The 23,795-nt window shown below is 41.4% G+C and overlaps 2 protein-coding genes and 1 pseudogene across 2 annotated transcripts in view; 1 reads left to right on the top strand and 2 right to left on the bottom strand.

The window, feature by feature from the left end:
• The window catches only part of HAT1 (histone acetyltransferase 1), a 51,974-nt gene extending 43,265 nt beyond the window's left edge, over positions 1–8,709 (top strand). Inside the window, exons 9-11 of the mRNA XM_004601150.3 lie at positions 85–236; positions 3,934–4,050; positions 7,656–8,709. Coding sequence (XP_004601207.1) covers positions 85–236; positions 3,934–4,050; positions 7,656–7,823 — 437 coding nt within the window. The 3' untranslated portion in view covers positions 7,824–8,709. The remainder of the gene's footprint in view (positions 1–84; positions 237–3,933; positions 4,051–7,655) is intronic.
• Positions 1–23,795, bottom strand: part of SLC25A12 (solute carrier family 25 member 12) — a 201,645-nt gene that overhangs the window by 174,568 nt on the left and 3,282 nt on the right. The window lies entirely within an intron of this gene.
• LOC129400674 (small nucleolar RNA SNORA5) lies at positions 19,356–19,479 on the bottom strand (annotated as a pseudogene).

Consider the following 23,795-nt stretch of genomic DNA (forward strand, 5'->3'; position numbering starts at 1 on the left):
ATAGCCTAGAATATATACTGAGATTGTCAATGATGAATAAATTATATTGGGTAAAGAAAATGTTACTCTGCTTTATTTTTTTAGCGGAAGATCCATCCAAAAGTTATGTGAAATTAAGAGACTTTGTGCTTGTGAAACTGTGTCAAGATTTGCCCTGTTTTTCTCGGGAAAAGTTAATGCAAGGATTCAGTGAAGATATGGCAATAGAGGCACAACAGAAGTTCAAAATAAATAAGGTAATTTTTAAACTGAATTTTATTTGGGGTTTTTAAATTTTATTTGGGGTTTTTTGGTTTTGTTTTATGGGGGAGGGCACACCTGGTTGTGCTTGAGGCTTTACTCCTGGTTCTGTGCTCAGGGATCATTTCATTCCTGGCAGGGCTTGAGACCATAAGGGGTGCTGAGGATTGAATGGGTCTGTTGCTTGCAAGACAGGCACCATACTCACTGTACTATCTCTTCTCCGTGAAGGTTTATTTTTTTCTATTTTTTAATTGTATCACTGTGAGATACAGTTACAAAACTCTCATGTTCTCGATTCAGCCATACAATGATCGAACACTCATCCCTCCATCCTTGCACACTCTCCATCACAATGTCCCCAGAATATCCCCTCCCATATCCCAGTTGAAGATTTTCTTGGGGGTGGGTGGGGGCTTTTTGAGTAACACTCGGCGATGCACAGGGGTTACTCCTGGCTCATGCACTCAGGAATTACTTCTGGCTGTGCTCAGGGGACCGTATGGGATGCTGGGAATCAAAACCGGGTCAGCCACATGCAAGGCAAATGCCATACCCGCTGTGCTGTTGCTCCAGCCCTGAAGGTTTATTTTTAAATGTGTAATTTAAACACTGTCATGACATTAATAATACTTATGTGTACCCAAAATAACTCTAAGGAAGTGAAAAGTATGATGGTGTCCATAGGGGAAGACAAAGGAGATATGAGGAAAAGGTAGAAAGGGCCACTTGGTAGAGTGACTGACACTGGAATTTTGGTGGTCGGTAAAGTGAGTGATACATGCAGACACATAGCAGGGAATGAATCTGTACTCCCGAGGTCTACAAAATGCTGGTTTATCAGAACTTTAATTATGCCTGTGTGGGAAGTAACCATGCTTAAGCTCACAAGCTTTGAAGCCACATTCCTTGAGTTCAAACCTGGCTCCATCACTTGCTGTGTGACTTTTCTTGTGCCTCATTTTTCTCATTGATTGAATGAGATAATAATAATACGTTTCATAACATTATTAAGTGTATAAGTGGAACAAAGATAGAAAGAATCTTAATTTTCCCTTTTGGGTGCAACTTAATTTTCTCAAGTAGAGCTCAGTCCTGAGGATATCTCCTGGCAATACTTAGTTGACTGTTCAGGTTAGTAGTTAAGTTTCTGGGCGAGGTACTACAATGCCAGGGGTTAAAATTAGGGGTTTCTGCATGCTGGGGGTATGTAGGCTAACCTTTGGTCCCTGTCTACAGCACTTTTTTTTTGCTTTTTAAGGAAACGTTTATCTAAATGGATAAATTGGTTATTACCCTGGCAATGGTATTGGTGGGGATAAAAAGTTGGAGTAAAACAAGTTAACTTTCACCTTATATATTTCTGTGAAAAAGGAATACTCTGTCACTATTGGTGGGAGTGCCATCTGTTTCGGCCTCGTTGGAAAACAATGTGACAATTTCTCAAAAATTTAAGAATTGAGCTTCCATATTACCCATTGATTCCACCTCCTGGCATATATCCCAGAACACAGAACCATTGATTTGAAAAGATACAAGCATGACTATGTTCATTGCAGCACTAAGCACAACAGCCTGAGTATGGAAACAACCCAAGTGCCCAACAACAAATAGATAAAGAACTTGTGGTAGGAGCGAAGGGATGGTACCGAGGGCAGGGCATTTGCCTAGCATGTGACGAACACAGGTTTGATCCCCAGCACCCGACAAGGTCCTCCAGTCCCATCAGGAGTTATCTTTTGAAGCACAGAGCCAGTGGTCAGCCTTGAGCACTGCTTGGAATGGCCCCAAAATCCAAAAATAAAAAGTTTAACATCTCCAGGTTGCATTACACCTATATTAGCAAGATAAGTGAAAAGTAATATGAGCACAATTTTTCTTCCATCATTGTTTTCTTAAAAGAATTCAAACTTCTTAATATACACACAGAATCCATCAAAATTGGGATGCTGCCTTCATGTTAGCCCTGACTTCCTGTTTTACTACATGCTCTGACTTGGGTGAACCTCTTGCCATTTGCCAGCTATATTATTCTTTCTCACTTTGGATGTGTGTGTGGGTGTGTGTGGTTTGCTAGCCACCACATCCTGTTGTGCTCCAGGGCTACTCTGACTCTGTGCTCAGGAGTGATACCCGACTGTGCTCGAAGGACCATACCTGGGACCGGGGATCAAACTGGGGTCAGCTGCTTGCAAGAGAAGCCCTTGTAGGACCTATAATATCTCTGGCCCTATTTCTTCAAATATTTTTCTCTCCTTCCTCTGCCCTCACCTGTCTGCATACTACAGGGTTCTAGGCTATCTCCCTTTCACTGTGTATGTGTTCACTAAGTAGTTTTAACTAATCTTTACAGTTTTATTTCTTGCCTATATATTCTAACTACAGACTAGTAATGTTTTCAGCTTTATTCTTCTGACTATTAAACCCTCCCTAGACTGTGAAAACTCATTGTGATCACACACACACACACACACAGCCATTTTTTCCTCTTATTTCTAGAAACCTTGTTCCTGTTAGTATTCTTACGTGAGTTATAACTTCATCATCTTCATCAATAGCTTCTAATTATCTCCCTGATCTTTTTATTTTATTTTCTTCCCAAGCAGTATTCAGTTCCCAGGGGCCACTCCTGGCAATGCTCAGCCCAGCTATGTTGGCCAGACAGTTCAGGGATCAGGCCTGGAGGTGCTCAGAGGTCACCAGGGATATACTTTGCAGTGCTCAGGGGAGCATGTGGTGCCAGAGATTGAATTTGGGTTCTCCAGTGGAGAGCATGCGTCAACCCTTTGAACCTTCTTCTCCACCCCTTACCTTCCTTAAGTCCACCTTTTCTGTGTAGTTGCAAGAAAGCTTTGCTTAAAACTCAAATACAAATTTTGTTAGCTCTCCCTCTTAAAATATATCACTTGCCAAATATAAGCCCAGCTTTCTATCTCTATATTAAGCTTTGTGCTCTTGCTTTATCCTCACTCTTCTACACCTTGCTGTGTATTTTGTACTTTGCAGCTTCAAGCTGCTATTCTTCATGAACACACAGTCAGTGCCCTCCTTTTCTTCACTGGCGTACCTTAAGGTTAAGCTTGGGTTTTATTTCCCCATAAATCCTCTTAACATTTCCCTCATTCCTAGGCTATACTCCCATAACGCTATTATTATTAAATGTCTCAGTAATTTGTGTCACCCATTAGACAACTAATTCTTTGAGGGCAGAGACAGTCTTTTATTCACTTACTTATTTTTGTTTCATTTTGGGACTACACCCAGCAGTGCTCAGGACCAACTCCTGGCTCTGCGCCTGGCAGGCTCAGGGACCACATCGGATGCCAGGGATTAAATCTTGGTTGTCTGTGTGCAAGGCAAGCATCCTACCTTCTGTACTATCATTCTGGCCCAGTCTTTATTTTAATACCTAGCACAGTTGCCAGCCCATGTTGGTACTCAGTTTATCTTTTTTGTTGTTTTGGTCCACACCTGGTGTGCTCAAGGATAACTCCTTGCTCGGTGCTCAGGAATTATTCCTGGCGGTGGTTGAGGGACCATATTGGTTGTCAGGTAGGCTATATAGAAGGCAAATGCCCAACCTGCTATACTGTCTCTCTGGCCAAGGTATCCATTATGTCTTCTGGTCTTTTGGACAAGTGCCACTATTTTACAGTTTGAAAATGCTCATTGTTTTTTCTTTCACTAATTTAGCAACATGCTAGACGGGTTTATGAAATTCTTCGACTACTGGTGACTGACATGAGTGATGCTGAACAATACAGAAGCTATCGACTGGATATTAAAAGAAGATTAATTAGCCCATATAAGGTAGGACTTTCAAGACTCCTAAATACTGTATTCTTATCACTGTTTGATGTAGAGGAGGAGGAGCGGGTAAAGTGCTTGCCTTGCATGTGGCTGAACTGGATTCACTCCCTGATACCACATATCCCCCAAGCATTATCAGGAGTGAGCCCTAAGCACAAAGCCAGGAGTAAATCCTGGGCAACCCCCTCGCCCCCCCAAAAAAATTAATAAAAAAATTAAGTGTAGATGGCTAAAATATAGGAAGTTGGCTCAAGCTATAAATAAAGCACATGAGGCCACGCTGAGTTCAGTTCCCAGCAGCTCATGGACCCTGGCACCTAGGATCCATGTGCGGTCCTACTGGCCCCCAAACACTGTTGCTGTTCTGAGCACTGAACTGTCAGACCCAAAATGTCATCCAGAATAGCCTGGGGTGCCCCAGAGTCCCCCAAGGACAAATAGGTGTATTGCTATAACAAATGTTAATGAAACTAAAATGGAGAGCCTGGAGGAATAGTGCAAGCTAGAGTGCTGCCTTATAAGCATATGATCATGAATTCAGATCTCTGGTATACTACATGCACATGAGATCCTGGCAACTTTGAGCCTGACAGCTCTGCTGTCTGTGATCCCAGTACTGCAAGTGAGTTTTGTCCACACGTCAGCCACAGAAGTACCACTAAGAGGGGTGATGGCAGGTGGCAAGAGCACAAGTACAGTGGGTAGAATGCTGGCTTGCACTCAGCAGACCCTGTTTCAATGCTGGGCACCACATATGGTCCCCTGAGCACCACCAGGTATGCCTCACCTCAATGTGGCATGTAGAACAATTAGGAAAAAAAATTTCAGTAATTACTGAATTTTGTATTGCAGATATCTTGATAATAAATAGTATTCATATATTTCTACCAATATTAGGGATTTCTGTAGTTCATTAAAACAAGTATTTCCTACTCTTTAAAAAGTAATAATTTTTTTATAATATTAAATATTATCTGTCCAGGCAGTTCACATATTGAAAGACAACTGACTCTGGTTATTCATTAAGTCCTTAGCAAGCCACAGTGGTGCCAGTATTCCAGCATTAAAACTTACAAATTTGGGGCTTAGACATGGAAAGTATTATGCTAAGTGAAATGAGTCAAAAAGAGAGACACAGACAGATTGCACTCATCCGTGGAATATAAAATAACAGAATAGGAGACTGACACCCAAGAATAGTAGAAATAAGGACCAGGAGGTTTGCTCCATGGCTTGGAAGCCGGCCTCATGGAGGAAAAGGCAGCTCAGATAGAGAAGGGAATACCAAGTAAAGTGTGGTTTGGAGGACCCACTCGGGATGAGAGATGCGTGCTGAAAGTAGACTACAGATTGAACACGATGGCCACTCAATACCTCTATTGCAAACCACAACACCCAAAAGGAGAGAGAGAACAAAAGGGAATGCCCTGCCAACAGAGGCGGGGTGGGGTGGGGGATGGGGTTGCGGGTGAGAGGGATATTGGGATCATTGGTGGTGGAGAATGGGCACTGGTGGAGGAATGGGTTCTCGAGCATTGTATGACTGAAACACAAGCACGAAAATATGTAGATCTGTAACTGTACCCTCACGGTGATACACTAATAAAAAAAAAATGGGGGGATTAGAGTGATAGTACCAGTGGGTAGGGTGTTTACTTTGCATGGAATCAACTTGGGTTCGATTCAATCCCTGGAACCCTATATAGTCCCCTAAGTCCCACCAGGAGTGATCCCTGAGCACCGACAGCTGTGCCCCCCCCCAAAAAAAATAGACCAAAATCAAAACTTAAAACTTTATAAATTCCTCAGATGCTTGGGCAAACCTTATTTAAAAGTTTATATAAGGGGTTTACAATCATGTACTTTATTTTTGCTTTTTGGGTCACACCCAGCACAGGGTGTGACTCCTGGCTCATGCACTCAGGAATCACTCCTGGCAGTGCTCAGGGGACCATATGGGATGCTGGGAATTGAACCCGGGTCGGCCGTGTGCAAGGCAAATACCCTACCTGCTGTGCTATCCCTCCAATCCTCTAATCATGCACTTTTTAGTAAGATTAATTTTCCAGTTCTGTGCTAGAGAGAAAACTGAACAAGCTTGAGGTTCTCTTACTGTGGATAGGTAGGCACAAGGCATCTGATGGGAAACCTGTCACAAATTTTGGGAAAGCTGAGAAAATGTATTAAATATCCTGTAGACATGGATAAGAATAATATTATATTTCTGGGGCAGGAGTAGATAGTGGGTAGGATGTTTACTTTGCACACATCTTACCCCGGTTTGATCCCAAGCATTCCATATGGTCCCCTGAGCACCGCCAGGAATATCTTTCTAATATTCCTGATAACATGGTTAGGGCCAGACCACAACCATGACAGTGATGTCAGAGTAATATGATTCCAAGGTGCAATTCATTTTGGTAACTACTGCTGTAAGTGGTCTACTAATGAGGTTGATTTTCCTTTTTGTTTCTAGTAGTAGCCACATTTATTGTTAACTTTGATTGCATCCTCAGCATTCCTAACAGTATTGTTGTGATGTAGTTCTGCTTTAAAACTATTAGCAGCTCTCTATTTCCTACTCCTTAGCATGGTAATTACCATCTAAGTTAAATGATAGATACTGTATGTTACAAACTTGGCATAAGCTCAGTAAATTTTGGTTAATATTGTTTTTTAAAGTGAGTTTTCTAAAAATAAAAATAAAAACATTTGGATGTACCGTTTCAGAAATTTGAGTAGTTTATATTAAAATTAATGTGATCCATAAATTTTGTGCTGGGTAAGGAAACCCATAAATGAGCAGAGTGGTAGGGAAAAGTCAGGTGGAATTAAGTTGATTGATGAAAAAGAAAATATCTCTGCTGTCTCTTTAAAGAAATATTTGACTGTTTTTGCCAGTTCACTAGTACATTTTAGAGATAGGGCTTTTGATTACATGATCTATACTTATAAATACTAAGATTTCTGCTTAACTCCTTTTGGAGGATTTGTGTTTCCAGGTTAATAATCATGTGTAGGCTTTCTTTCTCTTTTTAAAATAAAGCCCACCCCCAGCTTAGTCTGGAGGACTAAGAACAGTCCTAGTGATACTCAGCTTGGTAGTATGGGCCTGCTGGGTTTTGGTGAATGCCTAGATCCACAGTGCTATTCAGCCTAGCTGTGCTCAGGAGCCATGGGCCACATCCATCCAGCAGTGCTCTGGGGACCAGGTGGTGGAGGGTCTACGCAGGTGCGGCATGCGTTCACCTTTGGACTATCTCTTACACCTCATAGACTTTTTTGTGGGGAGGGGAGTTGAGCCACGCTTAGTGGTATTTCAGACTTACTCCTGGTTCTGTTCTCAGGGATCACTGCTGGTGGGGCTTGGGAGACCATGTTTGGTGCCAGGGATTGAACCCAGGGTATCCTTGTGTAAGGCAAGTACCTTATCTGCTGCACGATATCTGCAGCCTGTGTTTAGATTTTCTTAAGAAAAACTAGTGTGGAACATATTTGGACATACTTCTACTAACCTTATTTTTAACATTAGAGCAGTAAAATTGTAAAAATATAAAGTATATGTCCACTTTTTTAGTCTAACTCTAATTGTATTTATTGCTTAGAAAAAGCAGAGAGATCTTGCGAAGATGAGAAAATGTCTCAGACCAGAAGAACTGACAAACCAGATGAACCAAATAGAAATAAGCATGCAACATGAACAGCTGGAAGAAAGTTTTCAAGAACTTGTAGAAGATTACAGACGTGTTATTGAACGCCTTGCTCAAGAGTAAAGAGTATATTACTCTGTACAAGAAATTTCAGATTTCTGTACATTATGTTGTGGAAAATTAAGCGATGACTTTAATTTTTAGATCTTGTAACATTTTGCTTACATTAAAAGTTGTCTTTAGTTGAATATTTTCTTTTGCAGAGATTGTATATTTTAAAATACAGTTTAGAGTCTATGATCATATATTCCATTTTAAAAAGATATAGCTTCCGAAATACCACTGCATTTGCTTTGCTTCTTAAACAGTATAATAAATGATTAGTTGTGATATGTTAATGTGTGCTGATACTGTTCTTCAATACTTATCATAAACCTTTCAGTCTGATTTTCAGTCAGAAATAGAAATACTATTCCCAGTATTCATTTGTTTTGTTTTAAATAAATGTCTATTAATTGCTTGTTGGAGATAGAGTAGCTAAGAGAGAAAAGAGAAACCAGATACAACCTGAAACCAAAATGTTTGGCATCAACTATTAATTGAAACTAATTTAGAAATTACTCATATACATTATTTTTTTCAATTGAAGTGCCGGGGATCAAACATGGCCTCAGACATGGAGGCATGCCCTTTGCTACTGAGTCATAGCTGCAGTCTCTACCCAGAAACATTTTATAAATAATAATGTAAGATAAGATAAAATCTAATTTATATATTATTATTAAAATGTCTTATGTAAAATCAAGTGTATATCTATTGCTGCTTGCTATAAGGTTACAAAGTTGGTAAAGGTCCATCAAGAAAACAAAGTATTATACATTGACTTTCTTGAAGTAGAGTAAAAATAAATTGGTATAAAATTGTTAAAATTAAAATCTTGCTGTTTATGTGTTGCCAGTAAACCAAGTATTTTATAACATCAAAAATGAGATGTTGGGGCTGGAGTGATAGCACAGTGGGTAGGGCGTTTGCCTTGCACGCGGCCGACCCAGGTTCAAATCCCAGCATCCCATATGGTCCCCTGAGCGCCGCCAGGGGTGATTCCTGAGTGCATGAGCCAGGAGTGACCCCTGTGCATTGCTGGGTGTGACCCAAAAAGCAAAAAAAAAAAAAAAAATGAGATATTGAGGCCAGAATGATAGTACAGCAGGTAGGGCTCTTGCCTTGCACACAGCCAGCCAGGATTTGACCCTGGCACCCCAGTTGGTTCTCTGAGCCTGTCAGGACTGATCCTTGAGAGAAGAGCCTAGAATAAGCCCTGAGCACTTCTGGATGTTGCTCAATAAAAAAAAAAAAGTGAGATGTGGGTTGTGAGAGAGTGCTATCAGACTCTGGGCCTCTCACCTCTGAGGCTTGTGCTCTGCCACTGTGCCATATTCTTGGCCCCTATATCTGGTTATTTGGATATTTTAAAGTACCTAAGTTTTAAGTGTTTAAGACAGCTAGGACAAGCTCTCTTCCTATCAGTAAAACCTATCAAATACAGGAGAACTGGTACCCTCTAGACAGTAAATAGCTATGACTGGCAATACACTGTTCTCCTAAGCCATTCCTAGAATTTTTGTGTTGAAAAGTTTCATTTTTATCTTTTTTTTTTTTTTTTTTTTGCTTTTTTGGTTCACACCCGGTGATGCACAGGGGTTACTCCTGGCTCTGCACTCAGGAATTACCCCCTGGCAGTGCTCAGGGGACCATATGGGATGCTGGGAATTGAACCCGGGTCAGCAGCGTGCAAGGCAAACACCCTACCCAATGTGCTATTTCTCCAGCCCCTGTGTTGAAAAAGTTTTAAACCATCTTACCTCAAAAACTTTTATGGATAAAACTTGTTGATTTTTAACAGTGTCTAACATGTTATAGACAGAATGAGCTAATTTAGTATAACTTCTTTCTGAACTGATATGAAACTCATTTGCTTTTTATCTAAGTTAGCCAAAAACTTATCAAAAATTTTAAAAATTTTTATTAAAATTTTTATTAAAATTTTTTTTTAATTTCTTGCTTTTCGGGGCCACTCCCAGTGGTACTCAGGGCTTCATCATGACTGCTCAGGAATTGGGGACCATATGCATGCAGTGCTAGTGATCAAACCTGGGTCAAATGCAAGGCAAGTGGTTTACCCACTGTACTGTCTCAACATCCTCTAAGTGCTAACTAGCCTTTTTTGTGGGGACCACAACCAGTATCAGGGGTTACTCCTGGCTCTGAACTTGGGGAACACTCCTAGTGGTGCTAAGGGGACTATATGGAATGTTAGGAATTTAACCTAGATCAGTCACATGTAAGGCAAAAGCCCTACCTTCTGTACTATCACTCTGCCCCTTTTCTCTTTTTTTTTTTTATTTTTTTATTTTATTAAATCACCGTGTGGAAGATTACAATGCTTTCAGGTTTAGGTCTCAGTTATATAATGCTGAAACAACCATCCCTTCACCAGTGCCCATATACCACCACCAAAAAAAAAAAACCACACAGTACACCTCCCATCCCGCCCCCCCACCCCCTACCTTGTAACTGATAAGTTTCATTTTACATTCTGTTTACTTTGGTTACATTCAATATTTCAACACAAACCTCACTATTGTTGTTAGGAGTACCCCACTAGATTCAGACCTACTGTGAAGACAAATAAGGTCACCGCGGCCGCGCGGTTTTGAATTTCTGTACTTTAACAAGAAGTCCAGGGAGATTTCTTCCAGATATTAGATAATTGCAGGCTTGAAAACCCAATCTGTGGTCGTCTTAATATGGCGGCCACCGCGCCCTTCATTCCCGGAGAGAAAGAGGTGAGAGAGAGAAATACCTTTCCCCTCCTGCCTGCCCCTTTTCTTTCCTTTATGGCAGTGTTGAAGTTCACACGTGGACAGAGATCTGATTTAGTATTACTTCTTGGAGACTTGAAAGGTGGTGCCTTCATTTGAGTTAGAATCGTAAAAGGTTGAAAGATCTCTATTCCTCTGGGAGAGCTAATATTGGATGAACCCAAGACAAACCGTCCTTCGGGGTCAAGTAGTTTCCAACAAGTAGGAGCCTTGGTCCCACGTATCATACACACACCTATATTGGCTTATAGCCTTTACCATTTTCATTTTACACACAGACACACATATACACACACACATAACCTTAATCTTTTTGTCCTTTCCAAATTGTGTTTTCTCCGTCCTTAATACCATGTTCCTTTCTGAGAAGCAAGGTGGTTGTTTTTTATCATTTAAAAAAAAGTAAGGTGGTACTAGAATGATCTGTAGAATCCCTACCTGTTCTGAAAGAGATTTGTGCTGTAACCTTTTTATATCCTCACTCATATGGTTGTAGATATACCAAGTTACAAGATTTATAGTTTATATGCTTTAGGGGCTTTGTGTGTGTTTGTGTGTGTGTGTGTATAAATTTCACGTCCCAACTTACTGTATGAAAATGTTTACTCTCTCTTTCAATGGTTTGGGGCTTTGGGGGGGTTTTATTTGGGGGAAGGGGTTCTGGGGGCCCATACCTCTTGGCGTTCAGGAGACTGCCATGCCAGGGATCACACCTAGGGCTCCCACAAAGCGTGTACTTGCGTCCTTTGAGTCATCTCCCCAAGACCTCTTCTCTGAAGACTGACTTGATCCCATCATCCTTACCTACTTGAGGAATGCTAATAGCAAATCCCCCAATGCCATATCACAATTATAGATCAGAGAATTTTAAAAATAGAACAATCTCAGAGGTCAACCGATTCATTTATTTGGGAGGATGGGTTCACAAGTAGTACTCAGGGTGCGGGGGAGTCACTACTGAAGATTCGTGACCAGCTGGGCAATTGAGGACCCCAGGAAATAGGCCCTACAGTGCTAGCAGTATCAGTACCAGCCCAGCAGTGTCCACAGGCTCCAGGGCCACACTCTGGGTGCTGGGATCAAATCCTTGTCAGGTAACCTCATCTGCGTGGCTTCTTAATTTTTTTTTTTTCTGTTTTTCCTAGCCACACCCAGCAGTGTTCAGGACCTACTCCTGACTTTGTGCTTCAGGGCCACTCGGGACCACATGGGATGCCAAGGATCAAACTTGGGTTGGCTGTGTGCAAGGCAAACATCCTACCTGCTGTACAATTGCTCTGGCCCCTTTAAAACTCACTCTTAAATTTTTTTTAGAACTTATTTACTGGGGCTTTGGGCTACATCCATCAGTCCTTGGGGCTTTTCCCAGCTCTGGGTTCAGAGATCAGTCCCAGTATTGCCAGGGATCGAACTAGGGTTGATCATATGCAAGGAAAGTGCCTTACTGCAAGTGCCTACTTGCTTTCTGGCCTTGAAGTATTTTTTTTTCCCAGTAGGTAGTATGCACATAGTCAAAATGCAAACTCAGACGCCAAAGTGATAGTACAGCAAGTAGGGTGCTTGCCTTGCATGCGGCCTACCCAGGTTCAATCCCTAGTACCCTACAGGGTTGCTTGCCAGGAGTGACTTCTGATCTCAGAGGCAGAAGTAAACCCTGAAAGCTGGGTGAGGCCCTAAAATAAAAAAGCAAAATTGCATAATGAAATAGAATTTATTCTCTAGAAACAACTGCCATTACCGATAATCTTTGTTTTCAGAGATCTGTTAATAAATGAAAACAAATGTATATATCTCATCCGTATGCTAAACTCCTACATAGTTTTTCTAACTTGCTTTGTGTGTCTTGGGGGGACAAGGGGTTGCTCAGGGATTACTCCTGGCAGGCTGAAGGAGCCATAAATGGTGCCAGGAAATGAGCCCAGGTTGGCTGGTGCAAAGCAAGTTCCATATTTGCTGTACTATGTCTCCAGCCCCTCTAACTTACTTTTCAAATAAGATCATTAGAGGGGCTAGAGCCACGGTACATCAGGTAAGGTGCTTACTTTTCATGTGACTGAACTGGGCTTGATCCCTGGCATCCCATATGGTTCCCTGAGCCCACCAGGCGTGATCCTTGGTGCAGTACCAGGAGCATCACCACGTGGCTCAGTAACAAAAAAATAAGATCATTAGAACTATCTTGTTTTATGACTATGGAATTTCATTGCATGGGTATACCAATAGTTATTCAGTCACTTTCATTGCATTGGACTGGAGCAATAGCACAGCAGGTAGAGCATTTGCCTTGCATGCGGCCAACCCAGGTTCGATTCCTCTGTCCCTCTCGGAGAGCCCGACAAGCTACTGAGAGTATCCCGCCCACACAGCAGAGCCTGGCAAGCTACCTGTGGCATATTCATATGCCAAAAACAGTAACAACAAGTCTCACAATGGAGACGTAACTAGTGCCGGCTCGAGCAAATCGATGAACTATGGGACAACAGTGCTATAGTGCTTTCATTGCATCAGTGATTGCTGCAATGCATATTCATATATATATATACATATATATATATGCTGCACATACATAAGCAAGTATACCTGTAACAAAAGCCTTCGAAATCACAGGATTTATTTCACCGATTTTTGTAACTACATGGTATCAATAGTATTTAGATTATTAGCATGAACTAAGATTACAGAAACAATGTACCATTTTGCAATAAACTTAATGCAAATAGGCATGTACTGGAATTATCCAGCTATCTCCCTTCACAACCAGAAATATAAATGACTTACAGGCGCAATGATTTAAAATGTTTAAGCAGGAGCTGGAGTGATAATACAGTGGCCAGGGTGTTTGCTTTGCACATGGCCATCCCAGATTTGATCCCTGGCACTCCATATGGTCGCCCAAGACTGCCAGGAGTAATCCTTAAGGCAGAGCCTGGAGTTAATCCTGAGCACCACTGGGTATGACCCCAAAACACACACACACACACAAAGAATAAAAATTCTTACGCATAATCACTGGGCTTTCATTTTGTTTATTACTTTAATACTGCTTTGTTCTCAAATCTTAGCATCCAAATTAATAATTCCATAGCAAACATTTTGGGCTAGATCATTCTTGTTTGTGTGAGGCTCACCTATGATTTGTGGGCTAGTTAACAGCATCCCTGACTTCTACTTTTACCTCCAGTTATAACATAAATCATGTCTCCAGACATTGCCATGTGTTCCTTTTATAGGCAAGTCTACATGAGATTAAATATTCACCCACTTTAAGACCATATTTTTATTACATATCATAAACCTATTACAAACTTCAAAACAAGTATCTGATAAAAGTTGATTATCCTTCCACCTTATCATTTAATTCCTTTTTCCAGAAGCAACTACATTGACATTTCAGTTTTATTCTTCAACTGTCAAATACGAATTTGTTTTAATATGCAATTTTTGTTTTGCCAAAAATAGTGATACAATATTAGGAACGCAGAATTTTCCCAGTTAAATGTAATCCGTCTTTAATTCATCATTTTGGTTCCTTCAATTCAAAACACCTTTTTTTTCTAAACAGCTGTTTGATAGTTCATGATTTAATTTCAATGTGTTTAACCCAATCTTATATTAACAGAGCTTTTTTGGGGGGGTGGGAGGAGGAAGGGAATTCACACTCAGCGATGCTCAGGTGTTACTTTTGGCGCTGCACTCAGAGATGTCCTGGTGGTATTCAAGGTGCTGGAGACCAAACCCAGGTCAGCCACATGCAAAGCAAGCACCCAACCCTCTGTTCGACTATCACTCTGGCCCCTCATGGAGGATTTAATATTTAGATTGTTTCCAATCAGCTCCTCTAAGCAAGGTTACAATAACTACCCTTTTATCTATACTATTTTGAACATATGGGGATGCATCATACAAAGATTGATGGAAATGCTGAGTAGAACAGTATGGACATTGTACATTTTAATATATTTTGCTTTTTTTGCAGACATTTGAGACAACTTGAAAATATGAATGGACTCTTGGATGCTATGGTGTGCTAAGTCACATCCTGAAGTATTTAGGGGTTGTCATAATATCTGAAATTTATATCCAAGTGGTTCAGGAAAATATATATGTATATATATGTGTGTATATATGTAGGTGGGATCTCACACCATACACACACATAAAAGAAAGAAAATATAACCCAAAATTATTACTTATTTAATCTAGGTAGTAGGGATGTACAGGTGTTCACTAATTCTTTGTTTAAGCTTTCAGAATAAAAGTTGGGAAAGAAAAAATATGGCATTTATGAAACAAAAATAATACTATAAAAAAGAACTGTGACTAGCTTTTAGCAGTTTAAAACAGTTCCGCTGGGGCTGGAATGATAGCACAGTGGTCAGGTGTTTGTCTTGCATGAGGCCAACCTGGGTTTGACTCCCAGCATCCCATATATGGTCCCCTGAGCATCCCATATGGTCCCCAGGAGTAATTCCTGAGTGCAGAGCGAGGAGTAATCCCTGTGCATCGCCAGTTGTGACCCAAAAAGCAAAAGTAAAACAGTTCCTCTAATTCAGGCAACAGAAAGTTGGGGTGTAAAGTTGAAGAGATTTCCCAGAACATCAAAAAGAATGAGAAAAGCAAAGATCAAACAGAGGATCAATGTATGAAATCTGATAACTTTTGTTTGAGAGTGGAAAAGCAAATAGTACATAAAGAAAGGGAAGGTACTTCCTCGGAATTAAAGGAATGGGTCTTCAGCAATACCACTCCTGGGAATATATCCTGGAGAGGCAAAAAGGTATAGTCGAAATGACATCTGCATTTTCTATGTTCATTGTAGCACTGTTTACAATAGCCAAAATCTGGAAAAAAAAGAGTGCCCAAAAACAGATGACTGGTTAAAGAAACTTTGGTACATCTATACAATGGAATACTATGCAACTGTTAGAAAAGATGAAGTCATGAAATTTGTATATAAGTGTATCTACATGGAAAGTATCATGTTGAGTAAAATGAGTCAGAAGGAGAGGGACAGACATAGAAAGATTTCATTCATCTGTGGAATATAAAATAACATAGTGGGAGACTAACACCCAAGAGTTGTAGAGATAAGGATTAGGAGGTCTGCCCCACAGCTTGGAAACTGACTTCACATGCTAGGGGGAAAGGCAGCTCAGATAGAGAAGGGAACACCAAATAGAGGATGTCGGGAGGACCCAGTCAGGTTGGAAGATGCGAGCTGAAAGTAGACTATAGACCAAACATGATGGCCACTCAATACCTCTATTGCAAACTACAACACCCCAAAGGAGAGAGAACAAAAGGGAATGCCCTGCTGCAGAGGCAGGGTGGGGTGGTTGGGGGATGGGGTGGGGGTGGTGAGAGGGATACTGGGATCATTGATGGAGGTGAATGGGCACTGGTGGAGGGATGGGTAAACGATCACTGTATGAATAAAATGCAAACACAAAAGTTTATAAGTTTGTAACTGTATATCACAGTGATTTTTCTAATAAAAAATTAAAATAAATAAATAAATAGCAGTAAAAAAAATAAAGGAATGGGTCTTCAAATGAGATAGTCATTATGAACATTTACTGATCACACACTTGTTGCTAAGCACTTACAGAGGTCATCTCAATTCTAACATGAGTTCTCAGTGCATGATATTTTCCTTATGTAGGCCTGGAAAGGTTATTTCGCCCTAATCCACACAGTAAGTCGCAGAGCTAGTATTTTAGTCTAGGCAGCACAACTCACTTAAATTCTTACATGCCTTACCACTTACCTAAAAAGATCCACATGTAGGGTAAATGTGGATTTAGAAACATTAGCATAAAACAAAGTCTTGGAGCTGTAAAAAGATGAAAAACAATTTTGTTTTGATTCTTGGGAAATACCCAGAGAATCTCAGGGCTTACTGGCTCTGCACTCGGGATTACTCCTGGTGATGCTCAGAGGACCCATATGTGGTGCTAGGGATAAAGTTAGCCACATGCAAGGCAGGCGCCCTACCCTCTGTGCTAGCGCCCTAACCCTGCAACGAAGTTTGAATGGCATTCGAGTTCTTATCAGCCATACCACATGACATTTTTTAAAGGAGTTTCAAAGTTCTGACAAAAATTTATTCTGAATCAAGAATACTAAACCCGGGGGGCCGGAGCGATGGCACAGCGGGTAGGGCGTTTGCCTGGGTTCGATCCCTGGCATCCCATATGGTCCCCCAAGCACCGCCGGGAGTAATTCCTGAGTGCAAAGCCAGGAGTAACCCTTGTGCATGACCGGGTGTGACCCCAAAAGCAAAATTAATTAATTGATCAATTGATTAATTTAATTAATAAAAGAATACTAAACCCCAATAATAAAATGGGAGAGCAAATAGAGAAAGCTAAGACAGTAGACAACTCATCTCATAATTTGTGATGAAACTGTTTATTTTTTTTTTCTTTTTGGGTCACACCCGGCGATGCACAGGGGTCACTCCTGGCTCTGCATTCAGGAATTACCCCTGGCGCTGCTCAGGGGACCATATGGGATGCTGGGAATCGAACCCAGGTCGGCCGCGTGCAAGGCAAATGCCCTACCCGCTGTGCTATTGCTCCAGCCCCCTGAAACTGTTTTTAGATTATTTTCTAAGTATAAAGAATTCAAAGAGCATGCAATAATGTGAAGTTCAAGGAATAAACTAGGGGCCAGAGTGATATAGTACAGAAACTAGGGCATTTGCCTTGCATGCAGCTGACCCAGGTTTGATCCCTGGCATCCCACATGGTCCCGAGTACCGCCAGGAGCAATTCCTGAATGGAGAGTCAGGAGTAACCCCTGAACATCGCCAGGTGTGATCCAAAAAGAAAAAAGAAAACTAGCCTGATTCCTTAAAAAAAAAAAAAAATCGGGGGCCGGAGTGATACCACAGTGGGTAGGGCATTTGCCTTGCAGACAGCCAACCCGGGTTCAATCCCTGGCATCCCATATGGTCTCCCCAACACTGCCAGGAGTAATTCCTGAGTGTGCAAAGCCAGGAGTAACCCCTGAGCATCACTGGGTGTGACCCAAAAAAAATCTGAGGGAGGAAACGATTATATTTAATAGACATCAATTTGTCCAAATTAGAATAGGAAAATAGACAACAGAGTGGAAAGTAAGCAGTTGAAGTGGTTGCATTGGGCTAAGCTAGGAAAGCATGAAATGAGAGATTCACTTTTCATTGTAAATTGTTATAACTACATGTTTTCCCAAAACCATGTTACTTTGGTTAAAACTGCATGTAAGACACCTTGCAGTATTGTTCAACAACTGATGTTTATATAATATAATTACTATTTTGTAAAGTACTGAGTTATAGGGCTGGAGTGATGATATCACAGGCAAAGAGCTTGCCATGCATGCAGCTGACCCAGGTTCATCCCCAGCATCACATATGTTCCTCCGTGACCTCAGAAGTTATCCCTAAATATAGAACCAGAAGTAAGCCTTGAGTACTGCTGTGTGTGGCCCAACCCCCTGGCCCTCCCCCCTGAAAGAAAATACTGAGTGTAAACCAAGTTTATTGAAGTTGTTAGGTGGCATCTCTAAATAGTGAGAGGGGTTGGAGGGTACAGAGGGTAGGCACCTGCCTTGCACACAGCCATGCCTGGTTCGGTCCCTGGCACCACAAATTGTCAAGCCCTATCCACAGTGATTCCTGAGTGCAGAGCCAGTAATAAACCCTGAGCACCACTAGGTATGGCTGAGGGTGGGGGGGCAAAAACAAAAGAAACACCCCTGCGAATGTGCCTCATTTGACTTCCACAAAGCAGAACTTGTTGCTAAAAGAAACAATGTTGAATAGAGATATGAGTCAGGTAAGAGCATGTGCCTGGCATGTGCAAGGCCCTGAGCACCACATACCCACTCCACAGAACAGCTGGGAGTGAGCCCCAGGCCCCAAGAACTGACAGGTGTGGCCCCTACATCAATTAATAGTTTTTAAAAATATATTGAAGAGCTTTCTTTAAAAAAAAACAAAAAACACCATGGACTGGAGAGGTAGTACAGAGGTTAAGGCATTTAGTCTTGCATACTACCAACCTGAATTCAATCCAGGCACTGCATATGGTTCCCCAAGCACCATCAGGGGCGGTCCCTGAGGGTAATAAGTCCTGAGCACAGCAGGTCTGACCCCTAAACAAAAAAATTAAAATGAAAAGAGAAGGAAAGTAAAAGAAAGGGAGGGAAAAAAGGAAAGAAAAGGAGAGAAAAGACAAGGAGAGGAAGAGGAAGAGGAAGAGGAAGGGGAGGGGAAAGGGAAGAAAGACAGGGCCAAAGATGCAGTTCAGTGGCAGAGCACTGACCTTGCAAGTGTGAGGCCCAAGGTTTTTTGTTTTTTTGCTTTTTGGGTCACACCCAGCGATGCTCATGGGTTACTCCTGGCTTTGCACTCAGGAATTACTCCTGGCGGTGCTTGGGGGACCATATGGGATGCCAAGGATCGAACCCGGGTCGGCCGCGTGCAAGGCGAACGCCCTACCCGCTGTGCTATTGCTCCGGCCCCAGGCCCAAGGTTTAATTCCTGGCACTGCTTGGTTTCACAGCACTGGGAGCAACCTCTGAGCACCACGCTGGGGAGTCCAAAAACATATAGAGGACTGATTTTCAAAGGAATCCTTGTTTATCATATATTTTTTTTCTGGCAAATGGACTAATCTGGAGAAAGTTGCCAAATTATCTTCATCTTTGACAGCAGGTTCTATGAACCAACACACATTAAATGTAAAACCAAACCTCTGCATGTTGGCATAATTTTTTAAAAAACTAGTGTCTATAACCAAATTTATCCCTGAGGCCCAGGTCAGGGGATCAGGGCCCATTAGTCACAGATTGCTGTGGTAGCCTTTAGGGTCAGTGTCTGCCATGGTACTGGATTCGACATAGCTGCAATGCATAACTTAGGAGGCCTTCCAGTAACCCTATGGAGGAACAGGAATACAGTACATGTGTAGTGCCATTCCTTATGGAAATCTATAAAAGATGCCACAAAAGTACCTCATAAACATTTCATAAAATATTTTTCAAGACCTTCAGTGTTATGTGAAGAGGGTGGAAAATAAACAATCCTTCTTGCCTATGTTCTTACTAACTTCATTCTTTTTTTTTTAAATCAGTAAGGGTAAAATAAATAAATAAATAAATAAATAAATAAAATAAAATCAGTAAGGGTAGAATTAGTTGGACTAGGTGACCTTTCAGCCCTGTCTAGTTCTTCAACTGCTCTCTCTTTTTCTTTTTCTATGTTTCTCTCTCTCTCTCTCTCTCAACTAATGAAAAAAGAAGAAAAGAAAAACACTCAGTTGGAAATATGCTTTGGTTTAGATTCGTTTCACCTGGCCAGTTCTTTGGATTTTTCGTTTACAGTTTTGGCAGGTGAATCCGTGTGGAAGTCTTGAGCTGTGCAGTTTGTTTGCCGAGTTCTCTGAATCCCCTTTGTGAAGGCTGCAGGGCCATCACAGTGAGGCTTGTTTGCTCTCAGCTCCTGGAGCAGCTGCCTCTTTTCTTCCTTTATCCTTTATCCAGCAAAGGAAAATGCAGTGAGGTTTGCATGTGCTTCAGATGAGAATGCTCTCCAGGCAGGTTATTCTCTGGCTTAGAGTGGAGCAGGAAGCACAGAGGAAGCTCAGCTTAATGGGAAGAGAGGTCGATGCAGCATCTGCCTTCTTGTTTGTCTCAAGAGTTTGGGTCTTGAATATAGAATATGTGGTGGTGGGGGGAGGTGAGCAGAAGATAAGACATGCATTAGTGCTTAGTTTGTCAGCCAGTTTGGGGAGTGGAGGCGGCAAGTGGGAGCAGAGAAGGGGACATACAGCTACTTTCCTTTTTCTATTATTAAACCCCTTAGTATTTCATAATCTCCACTTTGGAGAATCTAGTGAATTCTACATAACTCTGAGCTGACCAAGGAGAGCATTTTGTGACTGTAAGTAAAAAATAATTGAAACTGCAACTATTTCCACTTATAATATTAATAAACCAATTGCCAATTGATATTTTTCTTTCCTTTTTTTTGTTTTGTTTTGTTTTTTGGTGCTTGGATCAGCCTCTGCAGTGCTTAGAGCTTACTTGTGGCTGTACTCACAAATTACTCCTGGCAGTGTGCAGGGGACCATAAGGGGTGCCAGGGATTGAACTTGGGTCTGCTGTAAGGCCAATGCCCTACCTGCTATACTATTGCTCCGGCCCCCCAAATGATCTTAATGTGAATTTTACTCAGATAATCACACAGGACCACAAATACTTATTTGGCTGCACTAAAATAACGCTGCGAGCCCAGTACCATAAATTGAGCAAAAGAATAGCAGAGATAAAAAAAAAAACAAAAAACAGGAGAAGGTAAACAGGAATGCCATTACTTCCAGGAGGGAAATAAAAGAACAAACAGTAAAGTGATCTTAAAGAGGGAGAAAATGGGAAGAAGAAAAGCATGCAGAGTGAAGGCAAAAGGAAAAGATAGTGAAAAGGACAACAATGTCATGCATTTCTGCCTTTTGCATGTGGTATGCCTCATCATCTTTTCTCTTTTTTACACATAGACATGTGACTGGCATGGGAAAATTAGCTACCTTCCTTTCGAATGTCCAGCAAAAGGCATTTGCTTAGAAAAAAATCTGAATGAAAATTTAACTTCAGTGATTACCTGTAAAGAAAGCTTTCCTGGGAGACTTCTGTATTTCATATTATGCATTTCTGTGTGTTCTAAAAATGTTTTTAACGAGCAAGTACATATTGTATGCATGTATAAAAAGAAAGTTGTGGTTTTTTTTAATTCCAAATTAAAATCTAGCCAGGAGATTAAGAACATTTTTTCTTCCCTTTCTTTTTCCTTTTAAAGTATGTATCAGAGATATTCAGGTAAGGATAGGAAGCTTTTTTCTGCCAAATTTTTACCTTAGTGGCTACACTGCCCAGGTAGATGAGTTCAGACAGCCAATGAGGAGCATCTACTTGTCAACTCATACACCAAGGTCAGGGCCCATGGATTTGCAGGCATTATACACAGTCTGCAAGCCTGACTTACCCAACTCTGCACTATATGAAGCTTGATTTCTCCTTTCTCTTACCTTCAAATCTTTCTAGGCACTGAAAGAAGGTAAACGGGTGCAATTTCCTGGGAACTTATATTCCGCATTTTCCTCAGTTCTTGGAATCGAGGAATAGTCAGAATCTGTGAGCCAGCCTTCATGCCTGCCATTTTTCCAATGGGGCTTAATGCCTTCAAAGGTAAAATGTGATCTTTCTTTTCAGACAATTCTGTGAGCATGTGAGTCTCCGTTTTCCAATTACTTTCATAAGGACAAAAAGACGTCTCCTTGGCCTTTAGAGTAGGCACATAAGTCTTGACTGATTGGCTAGCTGATTGCTAAATTTTACTGGAAATGTTTTGCCTTCCTTTTTCTGAATGGAATTCTCATTTTCGAGATGCATACAAACAAGTGCTACTTTTTTCAGGGATTACTAATTTGAGGCTAGATCACAGCCACAGTGATGTACATTTTATTTTTTTTTATTTTTTATTTTTTATTTTTTTGCTTTTTGGGTCACACCTGGCGATGCACAGGGGTTACTCCTGGCTCTGCACTCAGGAATTACACCTGGCCGTGCTCAGGGGACCATATGGGATGCTGGGATTTGAACCCGGGTCGGCTGCGTGCAAGGCAAATGCCCTACCCGCTGTGCTATCTCTCCAGCCCCCAATGATGTACATTTTAATTTAGGGTACCCTGGAGCACGTGCACGTTTCTGCCTTAACCCAGCTATGGGGATGGGGACACCATGTCCCTCAAACCTACACAGTTCCAAAAGTAACTCTGAGCAGTGTTGCCAGGCATTCTGACCCACCAGTGAGTGGGGTCTGGGTCCACATCATCCTTTTCCTAAAGCTGACCCCTGCTACCACTCCAGGTGGACCACTGCAGAATAGTGGGCAGGCCATTATGTTGAGCATCCTCACTGCCTACCATCTCCCATGATATAGGTTCAGTTGCAAGGGGCTGAATCTGCTTGTAATAAATGCTAGCCAGACCAACCATAACCATGGGACAATGATTTGGTCTTGCCTTAATGAGCCCCACCTGGTTCTCTTCTACTCAGTTTACCCTGATATACAGCTCAGGAGGATGTGGCATGCTGTTTGTTGAGCCTAATGGGGTTAAGCCAATCAATGGCTGTAGATTTCTGAAGTTTTTAGAGTTTCAAGGCAGGGGAACTCAGGTAGGATGACCTTGTTAGAAAGGAGTGTGATTTGTTAGTGTACCTGTAACAACATTTGGACTGTACTGATTTATAAAACACACACACCAAAACTCTATAATTAGAAGAGTTGCTAGCTCATGAAAATAGCTGTTATAAAGAACATGATGCATAAATATTATTGATGCTGCTTTTTGTTGTAATTGTGACAACAGAACATGTTCTTTTTTTTTTTTTTTTGCTTTTTGGGTCACACCCGGCAATGCACAGGGGTCATTCCTGGCTCATGCACTCAGGAATTACCCCTGGCGGTGCTCTGGGGACCATATGGGATGCTGGGATCCGAACCCAGGTCGGCCGCGTGCAAGGCAAACGCCCTCCCCGATGTGCTATCACTCCAGCCCCAGAACATGTTCTTAAATTCATTCTTAGTGTACAGGGGAAAATAAAACAAACCTTTTCCGGGGCTGGAGCAATAGCACAGCGGGTAGGGTGTTTGCCTTGCACGAGGCCGACCCGGGTTCAAATCCCAGCATCCCATATGGTCCCCTGAGCATCGCCAGGGTTAATTCCTTAGTGCAGAACCAGGAGTAACCCCTGTGCATCGCCGGAAGTGACCCAGAAACCAAAAAAAACAAAAAACAAACAAAAAAAACCTTTTTCTTACTTTGTTTTCAAAAGACACAGTAGATCACAAAGCTTAAGGAAACGGAATATTCTTGCTATGGGTTATTTTCAAAAGCAAAGATTAGACCATTCCAGAAGAAAAAAAATCTGGGAAGTAAGTTCATGTCCTTGAAATTATTTCACAATAATCTGAATATTCAAAATCTCAAGGTATATGATCCTATAGATCAGAAACTAACTTTTTGAAAATTCTTAGTTAAGAGCCTTGGAGACAGGAAACGATGTAGTATGTGACAAGTATGATTCCTAAAACTAAGGGATATTTTTACAGAATAGTGCACTATCTGATGGCATATGTTTCTTAGAAGTACAAATGTAATAGAAT

This window comes from Sorex araneus, chromosome X (genome assembly GCF_027595985.1).
Source record: "Sorex araneus isolate mSorAra2 chromosome X, mSorAra2.pri, whole genome shotgun sequence".
NCBI classification, from domain to species: Eukaryota; Metazoa; Chordata; class Mammalia; order Eulipotyphla; family Soricidae; genus Sorex; species Sorex araneus.